The sequence below is a fragment of the Aulonocara sp. 'chitande type north' Nkhata Bay genome, linkage group LG22, assembly GCF_057382095.1.
Source record: "Aulonocara sp. 'chitande type north' Nkhata Bay isolate Kocher_YH1m ecotype deep benthic linkage group LG22, A_spYH_male_GT1.1, whole genome shotgun sequence".
In the NCBI taxonomy this organism is placed as follows: Eukaryota; Metazoa; Chordata; class Actinopteri; order Cichliformes; family Cichlidae; genus Aulonocara; species Aulonocara sp. 'chitande type north' Nkhata Bay.
The window spans coordinates 15,316,561-15,335,306 of record NC_141364.1 but is presented as its reverse complement, the minus strand read 5'-3'; the positions used below and the strand labels follow the sequence as shown (position 1 = coordinate 15,335,306).

The 18,746-nt window shown below is 41.0% G+C and overlaps 3 protein-coding genes across 3 annotated transcripts; 2 read left to right on the top strand and 1 right to left on the bottom strand.

Moving 5' to 3' along the window:
• The first annotated feature begins 663 nt into the window (after positions 1–663).
• On the top strand, positions 664–4,749 carry mrpl9 (mitochondrial ribosomal protein L9). The gene is made up of 7 exons (XM_086279214.1): positions 664–873; positions 1,945–2,104; positions 2,204–2,328; positions 2,418–2,471; positions 2,557–2,658; positions 2,743–2,826; positions 3,066–4,749. Exons 1-7 carry the CDS (start codon positions 799–801, stop codon positions 3,339–3,341), a joined length of 876 nt encoding a protein of 291 aa, XP_086135340.1. The 5' UTR covers positions 664–798; the 3' UTR covers positions 3,342–4,749.
• On the bottom strand, positions 3,925–13,731 carry prcc (proline rich mitotic checkpoint control factor). The gene is made up of 8 exons (XM_086279213.1): positions 13,107–13,731; positions 8,340–8,762; positions 8,203–8,250; positions 6,841–7,326; positions 6,487–6,579; positions 6,161–6,307; positions 5,948–6,013; positions 3,925–5,463 (listed from the first exon to the last, which is right to left on the bottom strand). Exons 2-8 carry the CDS (start codon positions 8,643–8,645, stop codon positions 5,377–5,379), a joined length of 1,233 nt encoding a protein of 410 aa, XP_086135339.1. The 5' UTR covers positions 8,646–8,762; positions 13,107–13,731; the 3' UTR covers positions 3,925–5,376.
• Positions 12,702–18,470, top strand: LOC147303862 (hepatoma-derived growth factor-like). The gene is made up of 6 exons (XM_086279215.1): positions 12,702–13,159; positions 14,929–15,005; positions 15,153–15,291; positions 16,438–16,596; positions 16,666–16,845; positions 18,040–18,470. Exons 1-6 carry the CDS (start codon positions 13,073–13,075, stop codon positions 18,058–18,060), a joined length of 663 nt encoding a protein of 220 aa, XP_086135341.1. The 5' UTR covers positions 12,702–13,072; the 3' UTR covers positions 18,061–18,470.
• Positions 18,471–18,746: the final 276 nt, after the last annotated feature.

The window sequence follows — 18,746 nt, the reverse complement described above, 5'->3', positions numbered from 1 at the left end:
ATCTGACTGATACATCTATTTAGGAAGCATAGTCTGGGGACGTGAGGGACGACTAGTCCATCACTGGGGGTGAGGTCACTTAAGCAGATAAACGTGACAGTCGCAAAAAAATGTTGAGACATTTTTTAGAGTATGTTTGAGAACAAAAATTTCCTTTGGAGACAAGAACATTTACATTCTAGATCTCCAAAAAACTGTTTTAAAACACATGAAAAAAAGGTCTCTTGTTGCGTTAAATCATTATTGTGGAAAGTACAAATTAAGTAAAAAGGTTACTGTTGATTAAAATGTGTTAATTTACAGATTAATGATTAATCTCATAAATCATGACGCACTGCTTTATAAGTATCGGTATCTGTATTGTATCTGCAATATTGGCAATGCACTTGGTATCGATACAGCACTAGCAGGCGATCCTGAGGCGACCTCTAAAAAGGGAGCCGCTGAAAGAACAGATTGCCCTTTAATATTGCCTGATTAAATGATTGCCTGCAAAATGTTCAGTCTTTACACGTTAAAATAAAAATATCATGAATCATATGACGAATATTTGCGTTATTAGCGTTATTGCGTTCTATCCATATTTACATTTAAGTTTTTTTTTTCTTTTTTGAGTTTGAGGTCTTTTGTAGTCAGGCTTTTTTCTGGTCCTCTGTGCAGCTGGTGGGGTCCTCCTACGCCACACAACAAGCGACGCTGTCAGGCATGCTGTAGACAGGCTAGAGGTGAGTTTACAGAGACCGGAGATAAACTAATGATAAACTGCCGCAGGAAGACTTACCTCTGATTTGTGGGAGCATGTGGAGCCGCCTCGTCCTCCAGGCTCTGCTCGGCCAGCCTGCCGCCAGGAGCTTCTCTCTGACTGCTGCTCAGGTCGGTGTTTCCAGGGGCTCTGCGCTCTCCTGCACTACCGCAAATCTCTGTGCTCTAGCCCGCACTTTACATCCACTGTGCTAAAGCACAGAGATTTGTAGTCTCTACCAGGTTGTTTAGATTTTGTATAACAAAGTTGGCACCAACTACTTTTAGTTAGCTTATAATAAACTGTGTTGAGACATACCAATAAAATGAATGCAATTTTATACAGAAATCCCACACTAAGACTCTCATAGAGGTTTAAGTCTGAAGTGCTATTGTGGTAGAGGCAATTAAATTATCTAGAAACCTGCTTCTAGATCCGTCATCTATGCTCCTTGGAGCATAGATGCTAAAAACCATCTAAACACCCACCTACGTGCCTTGAATGTACTTTATTTTTGAGAAAGCCAATGACAGTAGGGGCTAGAGATTTAGCATAATGCCCATTAATACGCGTGTCTTTCTTCTGCACTATTTTCAGGTAGATCTTTGATGGGTAGAAGGTTAATTTCTTGTTGTTAAAAATATTTACATAAAAATATCCTCAGGATGTACAAATTACAGTTATTATCAGTTGGCTCAGTTATTTTGTGGATGGATGTGACGATTGGAAGGTTGGTGGTTGATGTAAGGAGCTTGGAAAGAAAAGCATCTGGACTTCTTAAAGTTTCTTGAAGTCCAGACGCTTTTCTTTCCAAGTTCTTTAGACTATGATGACCTGGATGACTGAGAACCTTCACAGTCATGTTGGAGGTTGATCCTTGGCTCCTCTAATCTTCATGTTGAAGTATCATTGGGCAAGATACTGAACCCCAGATTGCCCCTCATGCATCCACTGCACTGTGAGTGTGTGAATGTTAAGTTAAAAGCACATTAGCACAGGGGGGAAAAACCCTTGTTTGAATGTTTGTTTGTAAAAAGTGCTTACCTGAGGGATAAAGCAATATATATGTATGATATATATGTATGTATAACAACCTTAATAACATTCTCAGTACATGAAATTAATGATTTGAAGTATCACAGAAGCTAGAGTCCACTTTCAAAATGTGTAAAGTCACGTGTGGTTGCTTGATGTTTCTGCAGAACACAGTCGTGGTGGAGCGATGGTGGCAAGTGCCCTTGTCCAAAGTAGGGAGTCCACCGAGGCTTCACCCTCGAAGACACAGAATCTACAAGCTGGTCGAGGATACCAAGCATGCTCCTAAGGAGAAAATGGAGCTCATCCTGACTCAGACGGTACCAAGTGAGTATCACAAGGAAGTTTAAACTAGTAACGATGTGTTTTCTAAAATTCTTTGTAATATGAAAACATCTTTTTGTTTTGGTTTTTTTTTTGTGACAGAGCTCGGCGGGCGAGGAGACACCGTGTTTGTAAGAAAGTCTGTTGGACGAAACAAGCTGCTGCCTCAAGGCCTCGCAGTGTATCCATCACCAGAGAACAAAGAGATGTTTGCAGAAGAGCTACGTGTGTGTACTCCATTTATATTCCATCATATATTTCAAATGTATTAAAGAGCAGTACTCAATATCACCTTTGTTGGTTTTTGTTTACACAGCTTTTGCGTGAGGGGAAAGCAGGAGACAGAATCCAAACCCGCACAGGACAACTGGTAAGTTTCATGTCAGGCGCTTTTGCTCAGTACAACAAATAGTTTTAAAACCAAGATTTTAACAGGGGTTTCTTTCTGTTTTCAGACTGTGGAGCTCCTGAAATGCTCCAAGCTAAAGATAAACAGAATGCCCTCCGAGGAGTTTCAGCTCAATAAAGAAGTAGTCTGCAGACAGTTTGCTAAGAAGGTGTGATGCCTTTCAGTTTTTATCCATGTTTCTAATTAATTCTGTTAACCAGATAAGATACTCATATTGCTTTTGTTCCCGTAGTTGGGGATAGTGGTGCCACCTCATGCACTGAATCTTCCATTTGAACCTATTAAGGATGTAGGTGACTACTGGTGCGATGTCACGGTAAGATAAACTATATCAGTGCATCTCGTGGGCAACCTTTTGCACCAAGTGTAGCTTCGTACTGTGTCTTTGCAGCAGAAAGAAGTTGTAGTTACTCCATGTAAGCTCCATGCTGCAAAAAACAATTGTTTTCCTATTATTCTTATAATAAATAAACCCTTAGTTATGCATTATTTATTTTTTGGACTGCTGTTTTACCAGATAACATAGAAACATGAGCAGTGTGTTATTTCTTTCAGGTTAATGGCTTGGATACTGTTCGCGTTCCCATATCTCTGTTCCCATACGAGGATCCGTCTGCAAGCTCTCAGCGGCAGTTGAAAGCCCAAAAGCGGCAGCAGGCAGCTGCAGCTGATTCAGAAGCTGCTGATGAGGAGGGCGCTGTTTTAAAGGCAGTTTCTGACGCAGCGGCAGAGGCCGAGGCTGGTGAAGAGCCTGCAGGATCCACTGCCGCAGCTACACAGACAACGGCAGACACAACAGCACCACCAAGTGGAAGCCTGAAAAAAGATTAAAGGACTCAAAATGCAGATGATGTTTGGCTGTAATGCACATGTGTGCGTAGCAACAGCTGTCTGTGTGTCTATTAAAATTGCTCAGTGTCACATTCTGATTATTTTGAACAGTGTTAAAATAGCCGTCCATCTTGTACTGCTTATCTGGGTCCTGGTTGTCGGGGCAGCAGTCAGATACCAACGCTCCTCCCTCTCCCCATCCACTTCCCAGGGACACTGAGTGGTTCCCAAACCAGCTAGAGGCATAATCTCTCTCCGGTGTGTCCTATGTGTGACACAGGGTCGCCTCCTACCCAGGAGGAAGTATACTGGCAGTGTGGAGGTGTAGCGTCTCCACTATAGAGTCCCCCCGAATGACCAGGCTCCTTAAAGCTGAGAGTCCACACACTTTAAAGCACAATGTTTATAGCAGTTTTTAAAATCAGTTTTCAGGATGAGAATAAATAACACAAAACTGGTAAAGAGCCATCAGGATCAGCAGCTACACAGGAAACCTTTGAGTGGGAAAGTTTGTTTTACTGTATGCAGCATGAGTATTATTGTGATAGTAGCAATAATGAAAACTGCCCATAGACATACAAAGTGTAAGCAGTCAGGAAAATCAAAAGTTTATTGATCAATTTTAACTCGACAATGCACAAAAGTAAATGGTAAACCAAAAACCAACAAATTATTCCGAGGAATGCTGTTTAATGTCATGTTAGTGGAGTGCCAATACAGTTGTGTGGTTTGCAAGTCGTTGCATGAGATTTGCTGAAAACAAAGCTCTGCAATTTATTTTCCCGTCTCGGCGTAAGGATATACGAGCAGCCTGTCGGCTTCTTTCTTCTGCTCGTGTTTAGAATTTAGCTGTAGTATTTGAGGCAGATCAGATTGTGTAATTGTTTCTGATAAGTTGTTTTCTGATAAGAGTTCACATTTAAAGTTTGACAACGCAAGATGTATGAAATGTATTGCATTTAGAGGAAATCTGGCTCAGGTTTGAACACTTCTGCTGTCGGGACAAAGAACAGAGGACTTGTGGAGGCTTGACTATTGCTTTGGTAAAGACAAAATGTAGTTACATAGAGTCTGGAGATATAAAAAGCATATTTTTACTGCTTTCCATCTGAGAAAGTTGAACAAATCACTAAATTTCCCCCCCAAAATTTGATGTTTAAAAAGAAGAAGAAAAAAATACATATAAAATGTTTAAAAAATGAATGTAATCTCCATTTTTAAGGTGGGTGTTTTGCTTTTAGCACCGCCCGCCAGATGCTGCTACCATGTTAAAAATCATATTGATTTAGAGTCTTCAATGTTTCCTCAGAGCAAGAAGACAATGACGTTCATGTTTGGTTCTCTGGTCTTTTTCAGTTTTCCAGTGGGAGAAAATGAAACGCACATTAAAAAAATAAGAAAAATAAAACTTTTACAAACAAAAGTAGGTATCAGTTATATAATAGCAAACTTCTTATTACTAATGAGCAACTGCAGCAAGTACATGTTTATCAGAAAACAGTCGATCCTGTGTGCAGATATGTAACACGTCACAGCTTTCCAGTGACTCCAGCTTGTTTAAAATGAATAACATCCAGATTTCATTAATAACTTGCATCATTCCCAGAGAACCAAACCTTTGTTTCTGTAGATCACAAAGAAGTACAACATGAACAGGAAGCATAAACATTCAAAGGAAAAACATTTAGAATAATGTCCACTTCAGAGTCACTTTACATCTGTTCTGCCAATGACTGAGCAAAAGTACCTTAAAAATACTGTTACATAAGTATAGTGCCTCTATTTAATATAAATGACAGTGAATGGGGAGTGTAGCGGTTGTGGCTGGATCTTAGATATAAGAATAACACCTGGTCAAACAACAGAACTACTGAATATTAACAGGTCAACACAAATACAGGATGGAGGGCAGGAAGGAAAATCTGTATCCAGACTGTATGCTTACTGTTTCTAAACATGTTTCCTCTTTGTGGAAGTATATTTGGAAAGCTCTACTCTAATTTCTGTATGTCACCACAGTCCACAGTCATGATGTTTAGAAGCCATATTTGGCCTGGGTCTGTCGGCGGGTTAACCTGTTTTCTGCCCAGTTGTTTTTCAGCTCCAGCTCACGTTCCTTTGCCTGTGAAACGACAGGGAAAGTAAGAAATGTTGTTTATTTGAACAGATTTCCAATAAGAAGACAAGAGATGCAGCTACGGTGAGCTAAACCATGTGGGATCAGTAAAGTATGCAAACCTCTCTTCCCTCTCTTGTCAGACTACAAGAGAGGGAACACCTGTGCATAACAAAGCTAACACTAGCATTCTGGCAGAGATAAGGGCAACTATTTAGCTTTTCCTAATCCTTTGTGCAGGCTTCTTTCTTGCAGCTTATTGTGCTAATCACTGGCACACTGCAGCTGACAACTAGACTTTAGGATAGCTCTGTACAAACAGGCCACCAAGCAGAAGTATTACGTGTCTACACATGCCGCACAGAGTGCAGATTTCCACTCACTTTCAAAACAAGCAGAAAAATCATCTGTGACGTTGGACTGCAGCTACAAAGTCTTGAATTAAATTTACATCATACAAATGCACAATGCGTGTTTTAGCAGCACCCACCTGGTGGATGAGATAAGTTATCTGATGCTTGCGTCGCTGCTGTCCTGTAGGTTGTTCTCCTCTTTTCTGTGGAAAGGTAAAGAAAAGCGGGTGTTACAAAAAATTAAAGAAAATATTCCATCTTAAAATTATGCTGTGCATCAACATTTTAGTGAGAGGAACATAGGACAATCTGTTGCAAAAACAAAAGAGGAAGCGAGCCGATCGGGTCACCTTGCTAAAAGACTGCCGATGCTGCTTCTCTTCGGTCATGCTCTTGGTCATCCACTGCTGGTTGCCGCTCAGCTGGTCGTCGCCTTTGATCTCCAGAAACTTCACCTCCTCTTTGCCCCTGTTTCTTTTCCCCTGCAGCCGCATGAACTGCAGGACAAAGAAAATACCGGTTAACCAAAACCTTTTCTTAATTAACAGCCTCTAGTTGAGGACAAAACAATGATAACACCATAGAGCACAGGTACAAAAATCAGTCTGTGTAAATAATAGAATTTGCTCTGATAACAAATAAGAAAAATGAGGCACACAAGTAGCATAGTTCTTACCGCTTCATCATCAAACATGGCTGAGTTGCCGGGCTCTTCAGCCTCTGCTATTCCCGGGTTGGGATCTTGGTAATATGGCTCATTGTAGTATCCCTGTTCAAGCAAAAAGACATAGGATAACAATATAATTCATTCATGTTAGCTACATTGTGACTCTTGTAATTGAGAGTCTGACACAGCATTCATACTTTAAAAGATATCTTTATCTTAACTGGAAAACACTGAAATGCAGGCATGTCTGAACTAACATGATTTATGACTTATTAGGAAAAGCTGGCATCATCTAATTGAACATAATGACTCAAGTTAACAGCATGAATCTGATACATATGTACAGTATAGAGTCATTATTACCGGAGGAAAAGCCTCTGGGCCCGCTATGGGTTGTTCATATTCATTATATTGACCTCCCCATGCGCCACTTGTCTCATGTTTTCCCCCAAAGTCGAGAGGGGCATCCGACTGCCCCGGTTCATCAGGAGCTGCAAAAGGAAGGGGCTCTGCAAGGGCTCCTGGCTCAGGGTCCAAGCTGGGGACGACTGCAGGTAGAGGTTGAGAGCTCTCGCCTAGAGAAAAGTAGTTCTGTGGGGTTATGTCCTCTTCATTATCCTGGTCATCTGAAGCTATCTGTCTAGCCAGCTGGAGGGCAGCTGACTTTGCTGCAGCTTTGATGGCGGAGGGAGACGCACTAGAACCAAGACCATGTGCAGGGGTTCCAGGTTTGGGTGCTTTCGGTTCTTGCCGTTTAGTTAGCGAATGAGGGATCAGAGGTCTGTCCGTCTCCTTCACTGTCAGGTTTTTGGGTTGTGGCAGAATGGAGGACAAGCCTGTACCTGCACCCTGACAGAGAAAGGAGATATGGGTTGAAAGAGAGAGGAAATGGCAGCTACATCATAGGAGAATGTTGTTACACTATGAAATCTGAGGAAAATAAGATATTCTTTGTCACTGGTTCCTACTTTGTTTTTATTTAATTTAAACCTCAATCAAAGAAAGAAACAATGAGAAGAGTGAAGTGGCAGACCTACATCTAAGCTAGAAACCATATAACGTGTATTTACATGCGAACCACTGTGCAAGCCAGGTTAATCTGCAGTATTTTATAACAAATAAGCATTTAGAGTTTGTGTACACAAGCCTATAACATGTTTACGAGCTCATTACACTGAGGTAACATTTTATTCAAGAAACAGCATAGGGACCTTTCCCCAACACCAACATTGGTGCCTCACTGGTATATATGCATGTTGAACTATATCAATGCCTGTTTTGTATTTTTACTATTTACTACCATTTTATCTAATTCAGAAATACGTTTATTCCACATTCCCAAGGTTGATTGTGTTCATCTGGATGAGCGTTTTCAATGGGAGAAACATTTCGTCACTCATCCAAGTGACTTCTTCAGTCTCAGCTGACTGCAGGTTTACTCAACCTTACAAACAGTACATCTGCACAATAACAAACCAGCCGACTGAATGAACAATGGACTGTGAGGTCAATTCCTTGATCGTTAATATGCAAATTGTCATGACCATTGACCAAAAAACCACTGATCAATGGCCATGAGTACTGCAGTCAGCTGAAACTGAAGGAGTCACTTGGATGAGTGACGAAAGGTTTCTCCCATTGAAAACGCTCATCCAGATGAACACAATCAACCTTTTGGGAATGTGGAATAAACTTCACATAACTGCATGTGTCTGATTTCCTTACCTGATTTTGTAGTTTCTTCGTTGCTGGTTCGTCATCATCTGAGTCTGACTATGAACAACAGGGTTACAGATGATGAATTAAAACCTTATTTTATGCAAGAGGTATGAGCAAACAGCTTGAAGTAGCTCAGTACTCACATCCTGCCTCTGGATCTGCGGCACGGTGATCTTGACGGGCTCTGTCCGTTTCCTTGGCTTGGGTAGGCTGGAGAATAAGCTTCCTTTAGATGGCTGAGGATCTGGATCATCGGCTGATGAGCTATCCTCTACTGCAGTGCTCAATGCTGTCTTCTTGGCTGGCCCTTCGGTCCCTCCTGCCGATACCGTTTTTTTAGGAGCAGGCAGGTGTGAGAAGAGCCCTCCTGCGCTGGGTTTGCTCTCCGGCACGGCAGAGGTTTCCTCTGAGTCACTCTCATCACTGCTGCCATAGGCGACTAAAGACATGTTTGCTAATGTTATTAAAGATGAGCAATCTGCAGAAACTCGTGGACATGGATAACCTCTTCTCCTTGATGATCGCAAGAAGCCGTACTCACACTGGCTTATCCGACGAACTGACTTCTGTTAAAAGGTAAGGGAATCTCTGATCGCTAAAGCTGCGATGATAACGACATGAAGCCGAGCGAAGCTGTAGCAGAATATAGCGCAGGGAGTTAAAAGGGGTCGCCGCAATGAAACGACTGACTCAAAGCTCTGTCCAAGTTCGCAATGCTAGCCAGTGTTAGCTAGGCCACCGCAACAAACGATATCAGCTAGCTGACCGCTGTGTTCCAGAAAAAAAAGCAGCTCTCCTTAAAAGTGCTATTATAAATAAAGCAGCAGCTATGTTGTTTCACACCACAATGCGCAACTTTGCTGTGTTGTTTCGCCAACAAAATAAGCTCGTTTAGTCCCTTGGCTCCATCAAAACATTCGCCTCTATCGTTCGTGATCGAAAATGCGACAACTGCGCAGCTTTTTGCGCAACACTCTTCTTCTTCTCCTCCTACTCCTCTTTCTTCTTCTTCTTCATGTTTAACGGCGGTTGGCAACCAACGTAAAGGAGCATTACCGCCTCCTACTGTTCCGTAGTATGGGTCAGACAGTGAGCTTACAATCTGTATCCAAAAAACAACACAAAACCAAAAAAAAAAGACCCTACAGTCTTTCATAAACACCTATATCCTTCAGAAACCCCACCAGTTCTCTCACCTGTGCCCTACTACCCTCCAACACACTCTTCAGATTAAATTCCCCAATTCCCCGCTCCTTCAATCTATTCTGCAGAACTTTCCTCTCCACATCATAACCCTTGCACCGCAGTATTACATGCTCTTCCACTTCTCCGCTTCATTAATCACATTTTAAACAACTTCAGATCACTGTCGCCCCATATGGCTCGAATAGGGAAACAATATGATTTCGAAGCACATCTATACTTTTGATTATCAGGACTGTACCGACAACTGGCGTCAACCTTTAAAATATATATATATTTTTTGCTTTAGATTTGTAGTAAACTGTTCTGCTTCAGTAATTTAAATGTATACATAATTAGAGCAGCAAAATTATACAGACATCATAAAAAGTGAAGACTTGAGCATTTATACATGTTGTCCTCTTTTACTCTTGCCCTTCTGAAGAAAATGCCAAAACAGTCTTTAAACAATAATGCTGAAAAAAAGAAAGAAAAGAAAATCAGTGACCTCAGACAAGATTCATGGGTGTAGAGAAGGATGATAGACAGGGGGCTAGTGTGACAGAGGAAGACAGAGAGAGATAGAGGCGACCCTCAAAAGGGAGCAACCAAAACAAGACAAAGAAGAACAAGCCACAGTAATGTGTCTGTGAAGGTTCTCAGTCATCCAGGTCATCGTAGTCAAAGGAGCTTGCACAGAAAAGCGTCTGGACTTCTTTAAGTTACTTGAAGACGTTTCACCTCTCATCCGAGAAGCTTCTTCAGTTCTAAGGTCAAATGGTGGAGAGTCCCTAGTGGGAGTATCCCCCCACAGAGGGACAAAAGGACCCCCTGATGATCCTCTAATCACCTGAGCCAAGGTGTGAAACTGGGTGTGGGTCCCAATCAGCCAGAGTTTCGGGTGAGTTCATTGTGAAACCTGGCCCCACCTTATCATGCGAAGGTGATAAGGTGGATCTCCCACTAGGTTTATATCTGGGACTCTCCACCATTTGACCTTAGAACTGAAGAAGCTTCTCGGATGAGAGGTGAAACGTCTTCAAGTAACTTAAAGAAGTCCAGACGCTTTTCTTTGCAAGCTCCTTTGACAAGCCACAGTAATGTTATCGTTTAGGGACGACCGTGGCTCAGGGGGTTGGGAAGCGTATCTGTAACTGGAAGGTCGCCGGTTCGATCCCCGGGCTCTCTGTCCTGGTTGTTGTGTCCTTGGGCAAGACACTTCACCTACCGCCTACTGGTGAGGGGCCGATGGCGCAATATGGCATCCTCGCTTCTGTCAGTCTGCCCCAGGGCAGCTGTGGCTACAACTGTAGCTTGCCTCCACCAGTGTGTGAATGTGAGAGTGACTGAATAGTGGCATTGTAAAACACTTTGGGTGCCTTGAAAAGTGCTATATAAATCCATTGTTATTTAATTCAATTTTATTCATGAACTGACACTTCATGACAATAGCATGAACTACAGGAAAAACTAGGCAAAAGCTCATGAAATGCAGTATATTCATATTAACACACCTGAAGTAAAAATAGGTGAGTGGAGGAGAAATGCTCAATGTGCAGCCTCTCCAGCTCCAGGGTTATCCTGTTTTTTTCTTCTCATCATTGTCATTGTCTACCCACGCACATCACAAAATTGCAGCAAACTGTGTACATAATAATATTCACATCATCAAATGGGCGATTAATTGAATGTCATGTGGTGTGGTCTAAGCCTATCAAAGAACCGGATGAGAAATATCATGTTAGCTAGAAGTCAGAAACAGGATTTAAACCTTTAAGCTTCAATTAAAATGTGACAGTGGAGCTGTCTGCTTGTTGAAGTAACTGAAAGAGTTTTTCTCCTCCTTTATATAATTGATTTGTGGCCATTAATGGAAGATTTTGTAGGTTTCCATGAGTGGATTGTGAAATGAGAATCGATGATTAATCTTTGATGAGTGTGTCAACCTTTACCAGACAGCCTGCTGGGCTCATACTTTTGCACTACAGGAACTTTAGTCATATTAAATTTGAACACTGTGGTATGTTCACAGGACTTTAATCTCTCTTTACATTTTTTGGTTAATCCAAGATGTGCTGTAGTATGAACCACAGTTGTGCTGAATAAGACCTTCACAGGATCACCAGTGTGACCACCAAGGCCAGCATTACACAAGTGTGAGATAAACATCTGCCATCAACGATGATAAGATTGCACAGGCTCTTGGTCTTACCCAGTGGAAGGATTTGAGAGAAACTGTATTAAGTAATTATTTTAACTAGTTTAGAATTTAGAGCCTGTTGGAGTGCCTGTGTTATCTAATTTAGCAAAAGTTTGTAAAATTTCCTGGTTACTTTAAGCCTTTGTTAAAGCCCACTTGTTAAAAATCACAGTCCTAGTGGGTGTGTTGTTTTTCAAAAGCCAAAACCTCCTTGGTGGACAATTGAAAATGTCAATACATAGGAAACCCCCTGAATCTGGTTGAGTAAGAAAAATAATTAAGTTACCCATCATTACTTACTACTAATTATCTTGGACATTTGTACTTGTTTTTAACCAGATATTTAACTCTTAGTTAAGTTCCTCAGGTTGTAAAGCATGGCCTTTTTAAAGACCTTTTGGTGAAGTCTGAATTGTAGTCTCAGTTTTCCACCCAGTATAGGTGCTGCTATAGCCCATCTGCTTTAAGGTTGCTGTTCATTCAGAGATGCTCTTCTGCATACCTCAGCTGTAACAAGTAGTTATTTGAGATTCTATTGCAATCTTATCAGCTGAAAGCATTTCTATCCAGAGAAGCGCCATTCACTGGATATTTGTTCTCCTTCAGACCATTGTCTGTAAACCATAGAGATGTTTGTATAGGAAAATTACGGGATATCGGCTTTTTCTGAAATATTCAGACAAGCCCTTCTTCTTTTGGCTGCTCCCTTTGGGTTCTCACAGCTGATCACCTGTCTCCTTCTCACCCTGTTTCTTATATCCTCCTCTATCCTGCCTACCCTCTGTATGTCCACCTTCACTACATCAGTGAAGCTCCTCTGAGGTGTCCCTCTTTTCCTCCTGCCTGGCAGCTCCAAATTCCAAATGTTTAGTCCAGTATATCTAGCAGCCCTCATCTTCACATGTGCAAACCATCTCACGCTTGCTTCTCTAACTTTGTCTCCAAAATGCTCAACATGAGCTGTCCCTCTGCTGTGCTGAGCTCCTCCAGCTCAGCTTCTTGTCTTTTAGTCAGCTGTTGCTGTTATGTGATTGGCTGATTAAATATCTGCGCTAACGAGCAGCTGTACCTAATAAAGTGGTCGGCGTTGCTTTTAGGTGCGTTAATTACTGTGGTGCTTCGGTCAGCAGGGGCGCTGTGCCGCTTCAGGTACAGGGGGCGCGTCTGCAAAGGGAAGCGGGTTTCAATTTCAAACCCAAATAGTCCGAGGGACGAGCCAGCGGCTTGTGGGAAAGCGCTAATACGAGATAGTTACACTACCGCGTTTAGTCATAGCAACTGTGACACTATTCAGACCACATCTGTATATTTGCCCCACGTCGTGGCAAAAGTGCGTTACCCGCCGTGTCTCCGCTCCAGTTTTCCGCGGGTTGATTTTATTCTGGATAACAAACCGTCGCCTGCCTGGCTTGCTTGCTGCAGGTGTTTTTGACCACTACGGATAGTTTACCATATTAGTTACACACGCACATATTTACATCTTACATTTTCAACATGCCGAGGTCCAACAGGCAAAAGGAATACAAACCCGGAGATCTTGTGTTTGCTAAGATGAAGGGCTATCCACACTGGCCTGCAAGGGTAAGTAAGCGCTCGTCGTTGAATATCTCATTTCCAGCGTAGGGGTTTGGTTTTCATCTCGTTGCGCCTTAGCCGATCGGCTCCAATCACTTGTTTACCTGCGAGGCCTGTAACAGCCGCTAGCTCCACGAGTTAGCCTAGCGCGGCGGTGCCGACCATCCACATACATACAGCTAGCCTACTGTAAACCACTGCGAATTTCTTTCTGGAGATTCATCGCAGAGTAGACACCTCTTTAACCTCCCGGGCTAACAAAATATTAATGTTTTTGCCAGTTGCTCTTTGCCGCCTTTAGTGTGCTGGTCTTTTTCGTCCCTAGGGGCCTTGTAAGGCTAACTTTGAGCTGTAACGGTTAAAACCAGCACTGTGGTAACACAGCATTGATTACTAGTTAACGGTCATGTCGTACGCAGCGTTAACGTGTGCTTCGCTGCAACGGTGGGCTGCTACTAAGCCACTTTGTGAGTTAGCAGCTCGCTAAATATAAGTTCAAACTGCCCCCCTTTTCTTTTTAACTGTTGCTTTACAGACTAATGGCTACTTGTGAAGCCAAATGCTGTGGTACTTTGTAAACACGCCTGCCCAAACGTTTCGAGAGATAGCAACTCGTAAAGTCGAAATTAGTTCCATTACGTTAAAAAAAATGCTCCATGGTAATAAAAATAGTCACGTAAGACTATAACGTAACGTCTACCTGGCACTGCGGTCGGCATTTTCCTTGTCATTCAAAAGAAAAAAGTGAGAAAATGAAGGGAAAAGCTGCTCTTGGAGCATTTTTAAGTCATGCTTTATACCAAATAAATAAAAAAGATGATTACTGCAACCAATACGTTAGTTCTGTGCATGCTGTATTACAGCTGAAGCAGGAAAATGTAAAAGCGAAGCAGCATGTAATCCCATCAGCCACATCTGTCTTGTGCAGTTGAAAAGGAAAACTTAGATTGCAGTTTTCAGTCAGTGTTTCTGCCCTTTGGTGTTGCAGCCATTCATAAAAGTCAACTAACTATGTCTACCTGCTTTAAAAAAAAAATCACTGTTCATTCATTTAAAGAATAAATATATAAAAAGAAATGTTCTATAATCTGCACTACACCACCTAGTATCTGTTTTGATCTCTGCATCTTCCCTCCTTTTTCTCGGTCTTATCACCCCTGTCTCATGTCAACAGCCCTGCCCCACCTATCCTGACACAGTAGTCCTATCTGGGGATGCCAAAAGGCCTGTGTGGCAGAGGCAGAGCCACGCCACGATTGTCTATCATAAGAGTGATTACCTGTGCCGCTGCGTAGTGCTGTGCTAATTTAAAAGCATGTAAAAAAAAATTGGCATGTCCGAGCCAAACACTGTGCTGAAAGATGGTAAACAGTAAAACTTTCACCAGGGAGTTTGTGGGTGCATCAAGGTGTGTAATATATTTCAAAAACTGCTTGTTATTTAGTACTGTACAAGAATTTGCAGGTCTTTGAACCTAATTTAGCTTTACTGTTTAAACTGTTTCTTCATAATGAATTATTTGGAGTATTTATCCAGGATCTAACCTAAAGGCATCATTTGCACAAGTTTTCCACTCTTATATACGGTGCATTATTTTATGATGAAATACATTTGTGTAGTAGTATTACTATTGTTTGTATTTGTGGTTTTATAGAGAAATGACCTAACTCTTTTGCCTATTGTTTAACTTTAGAATAATTTTAGTATTTATTAAAGTATTGAGTTGGTTTTTTTACCAGCTTTCCTTTTAAAACAACTGTGTTGCTAATTCACAGATTGACGAGTTACCCGAAGGAGCTGTAAAGTCGCCTTCAAACAAGTACCAAGTGTTCTTTTTTGGAACACATGAGACGTGAGTATTTTTCCATTAATGTTGTCACTTTTTAATTTTTTCACGTGGATGCAAAATGGGAAGAAACTTGGATCATTTGTCAAAACTTTTTTTAAAAAGGGGTGTGTACATATTTTATTTTAAAAAAGTAATAACTGACTGTTGTAGGGCCTTCCTGGGGGCCAAGGATTTGTCCTCATATGATGAATGCAAGGAGAAGTTTGGAAAAGCAAACAAGAGGAAAGGATTTGCTGAGGGACTCTGGGAGATTGAGAACAACCCCACGGTCACGCATGAAGGCTACGAGGTAAGTAGATATGAAGGCCACTGAGGTTAGATTTACACTGTGTTGATTGATGTATCCTATTTTAGCTTGAACACCTGCTGATTCATACCAGTGATTATCACACTTCAGCTCATCTAATTGTTGCCAATTTGGTGATTATCGACTTTATAGCCCACAAATCCAGTGACTTTGTGAACAAGGGTTTGCCAGTTGTGACCTGTAAGTGCGCCTTTGGCGGGAGAGCCAAAGGCGCACCTCTGTCTGCTCTGCCCAATGAGTGGCAAAGACGAGCAAGCAGCAGCACAAGTTGTGGTTTGTGGTTTGTACTGTGTGAGAGAATATTGAAAGGGGGAAATAGCATAAGCGGGATGTTTTTCTAAACTGGCTTGAAACATAAAGAGCTGGTTTGATTCTACACCACCGCCTTTTCAGCGGCCACATTTGCTGCTTTGTTTTGGTTTGCTGAATTTATTTTCAACATGTAAACAGTTTCCAGAAGTAATTTGGGAAGAAGGACTGCTACAGAGATGGGTGAGAGCAAAGATTATTATAAGTAACTAAAGCCAAACTAAAAGTGGGTGTGAAAAAATATCATAAATGAAAAGTGAAACAATGTTATGTGCATAATTACTGAAATAGCTTTGTACAGAGAAAATATCTTTTAATTTTAATCTGAAATATGTCCTCTCAGCAAGCACAAACAGGCTCTGGTGCAACTGTTCATTGAGACTGGAATGTCTCAGGGATTTTTAATATTATGTATTACTGTGGTGGTTTAAACCTATTAAATTTTACAATCTGACAAATACCCAAATACACCCATGCTATAGTAAACTAAAACTAGCACTGAAAGTAATAAAAAGAACTGCTAAAATTAAACAATAAAACTAAACAGCAACTAAATCTCATTGAAAATGAACTGAAACCACATTGAGTTGAAAGCACAACTGAAAATACAAAACTGTAATGACTCTGATCAGAGCACACTCTGCTGGACAAACTATGTAATGTAACCATTTATCAGTTACTCTCAAAGCTCACTCAGCTGTTTATCTGGAAGTTTAACCTCTACTACGTCACTAGTGATACTGTCACACCTCGCCATTGATGGGTAGATCTAGACTTAGTTTCCCCATGTTTCACTAATGTGCAACTCTTTGCCTGTAGTCATCGAAGAAGGACAACACATCAGAAGGAGCAGGAGATACGGGCAGTTCAGAAAAAGCAGATGCAGAAGGCAGTAGTGACGAGGACGAAGGAGCCCTGGTCATTGACGAGAAAAATGAGAGGGGAGGAACCAAACGAAAAGCAGAGGAGTCCACAGAGGTGAGGTTAAACCTGACTCACAGTCCAAGTTCACTGTAAAGCCGTCTGATGCTTATCAAACTTTTATAGACCTCTCCGAAGCGGCCAAAGGATTCAGAAGCGGAAGGTGATTCTAAAGTAGACGGCAACCAGTCTAACGTGGAGCCCAAGCTCAACGATGTGGCTGGACCCAAGGCGACTGCTCCTAGTGAGTCGAAACCAGAGGCCCAGGAAAATGCTCCAGCAGGGGGCCAGCAAACAGCAGAGAAGGTAAAACCCTCTTATTCGTTTTGGTTACCTGGGAAACATCCCTTAAAATGAACTCGTGGTGAGTTTTCTTTTTCATAAGAGAGGAAAAATACATGCATATTCACATCAAAAAGTGGGGCAGGTGCTCGGCCAAGAAAATGTGTCAGCAGTTCAATTTTACCTGAACATACCTGGCCTTCATCAGACCATCTGAATCAAAATAAATTAACAACGAAAAAACAAAGTAGAATACTAATAATTCAACAAGTTTGTCTGTTTTGGCAGGTGTTTAATGGACAAAGATGGAAACTTTTCTGAAGCCACCAAAACACCAGCAAAACTAGAAGCCATTCCACATGAAAACGTAGCTGTTTCCATGTGTTGTGGCCTTTTGTCCACATGTAAACGCTGTTATATAGCAGTAAAAGCCAGTTTCTGCATTTACACGTGGACAAGGAAGAAGTCAACATGTGCCTTCTTCCTCATTTTACGTACTTTTGAAAGTATTGGAACACTGTTCAGGTGTTTTCAGTCCAACTGCCATAAGTGCATAAAGTCAATGTCCTAGTCATGCAGTCTGCTTTTGCAAACATTTGTTAAAGAATGGCTCATTCTAAAGATATCACTGAATTAGTGTGGTACTGTAATAGGATGTCACTATTTCAACAAGTCAATTTGTGAAATTTCCTCCTCTCTGGATATTCTGCAATCAACTGTAAGTTGTATAAGTGCAAAGTGAAAGTGTTTAAGAATCACAGCAGCTAAGTCATGTGAAGATGGAGAGCAGATTGCTGAATGTGGAGTGCATAAAACGCTCTGCTGATTCACTAACTTCAGAGATTAAACCTCCTCTGGCGTTAACATCAGCACAAAACCCTTGCACTGGGAGCTTTGTTGCCCAGAAGCTGCTGTAGGTTTACTGTTTTGGTGGAACAGCACTTTTGTCCATATAGTGTATTGTTGTTTTGGGGGGTTTTGTTTGTTTTTTAAACATGTGGACAAGTTCTGAAACTTCTGAAAATTAGTTAAGGAAACTGTCTACACACAAAAAAATTATTAATGTAAAAAGCCAGTGCTTACCATCATGTATTTTAAATAAACTTGATGTATCAGTAATATAAAAAGTACATTCCCCACGTCTTTTTGAATTTCAGGCGGTGGATGAAAATAAAATGAAATAAATTCTTTAATTGCTTTTCCCTCTTGTTCCCACAGCCTGCGACAGACAGCGCTTAACATCAACTCAGAAGAAAACCACGAACCTTTGACGCTTTTCTCTGGAATTTAAGCATCAACACAATTACCTGCAGGATGCCAGATTTCAGCCGTTTAATTAATAAGAGAATTTTAAAACAAACAAATAAATAAAAAAAACAAAACAACCTAAATGTTTGTATTGAGAGACAAACAAATACTCATTTGCCATTTTTTGGGATATCATATATCCCAGAAAGAAAAAGTTTGCTAATCTGATTTCAAAACAATTGAATTGAGCACTTTAGGGCTCATTTATAAATGGGATTTTGGTGTGTATATATTTTTTATTTCTAAGTGCAATTACAACGACTGAATGCTAGGTGTCAAAACATTTTTCAGCTTAGAGGGGATAAACACTGAATATATGGTAAATTTAAGAAACAAACAAACATTAAAATCACAAGGAAAAAAACATTTATTTGACAAATGCTCCCATTTGATGGTTTTAAAAAGTAGATATTGTACAGGCGATAGAACAAATTTTCATCAATGCTCTTAGCTTAAGTTCATAATTTTACTGCTTCCATTTGTATCACCTAGCTTTTCAGCCTCATTTAAATCATTTATTCATTCATTCGAAATATGATTGAATATTCAGAGGTTTTCTGTTTGTTTGTTTGTGTTTTTTTTTTTTTTTTCCTGCCCCCATTAATCGTCGTCTGTTT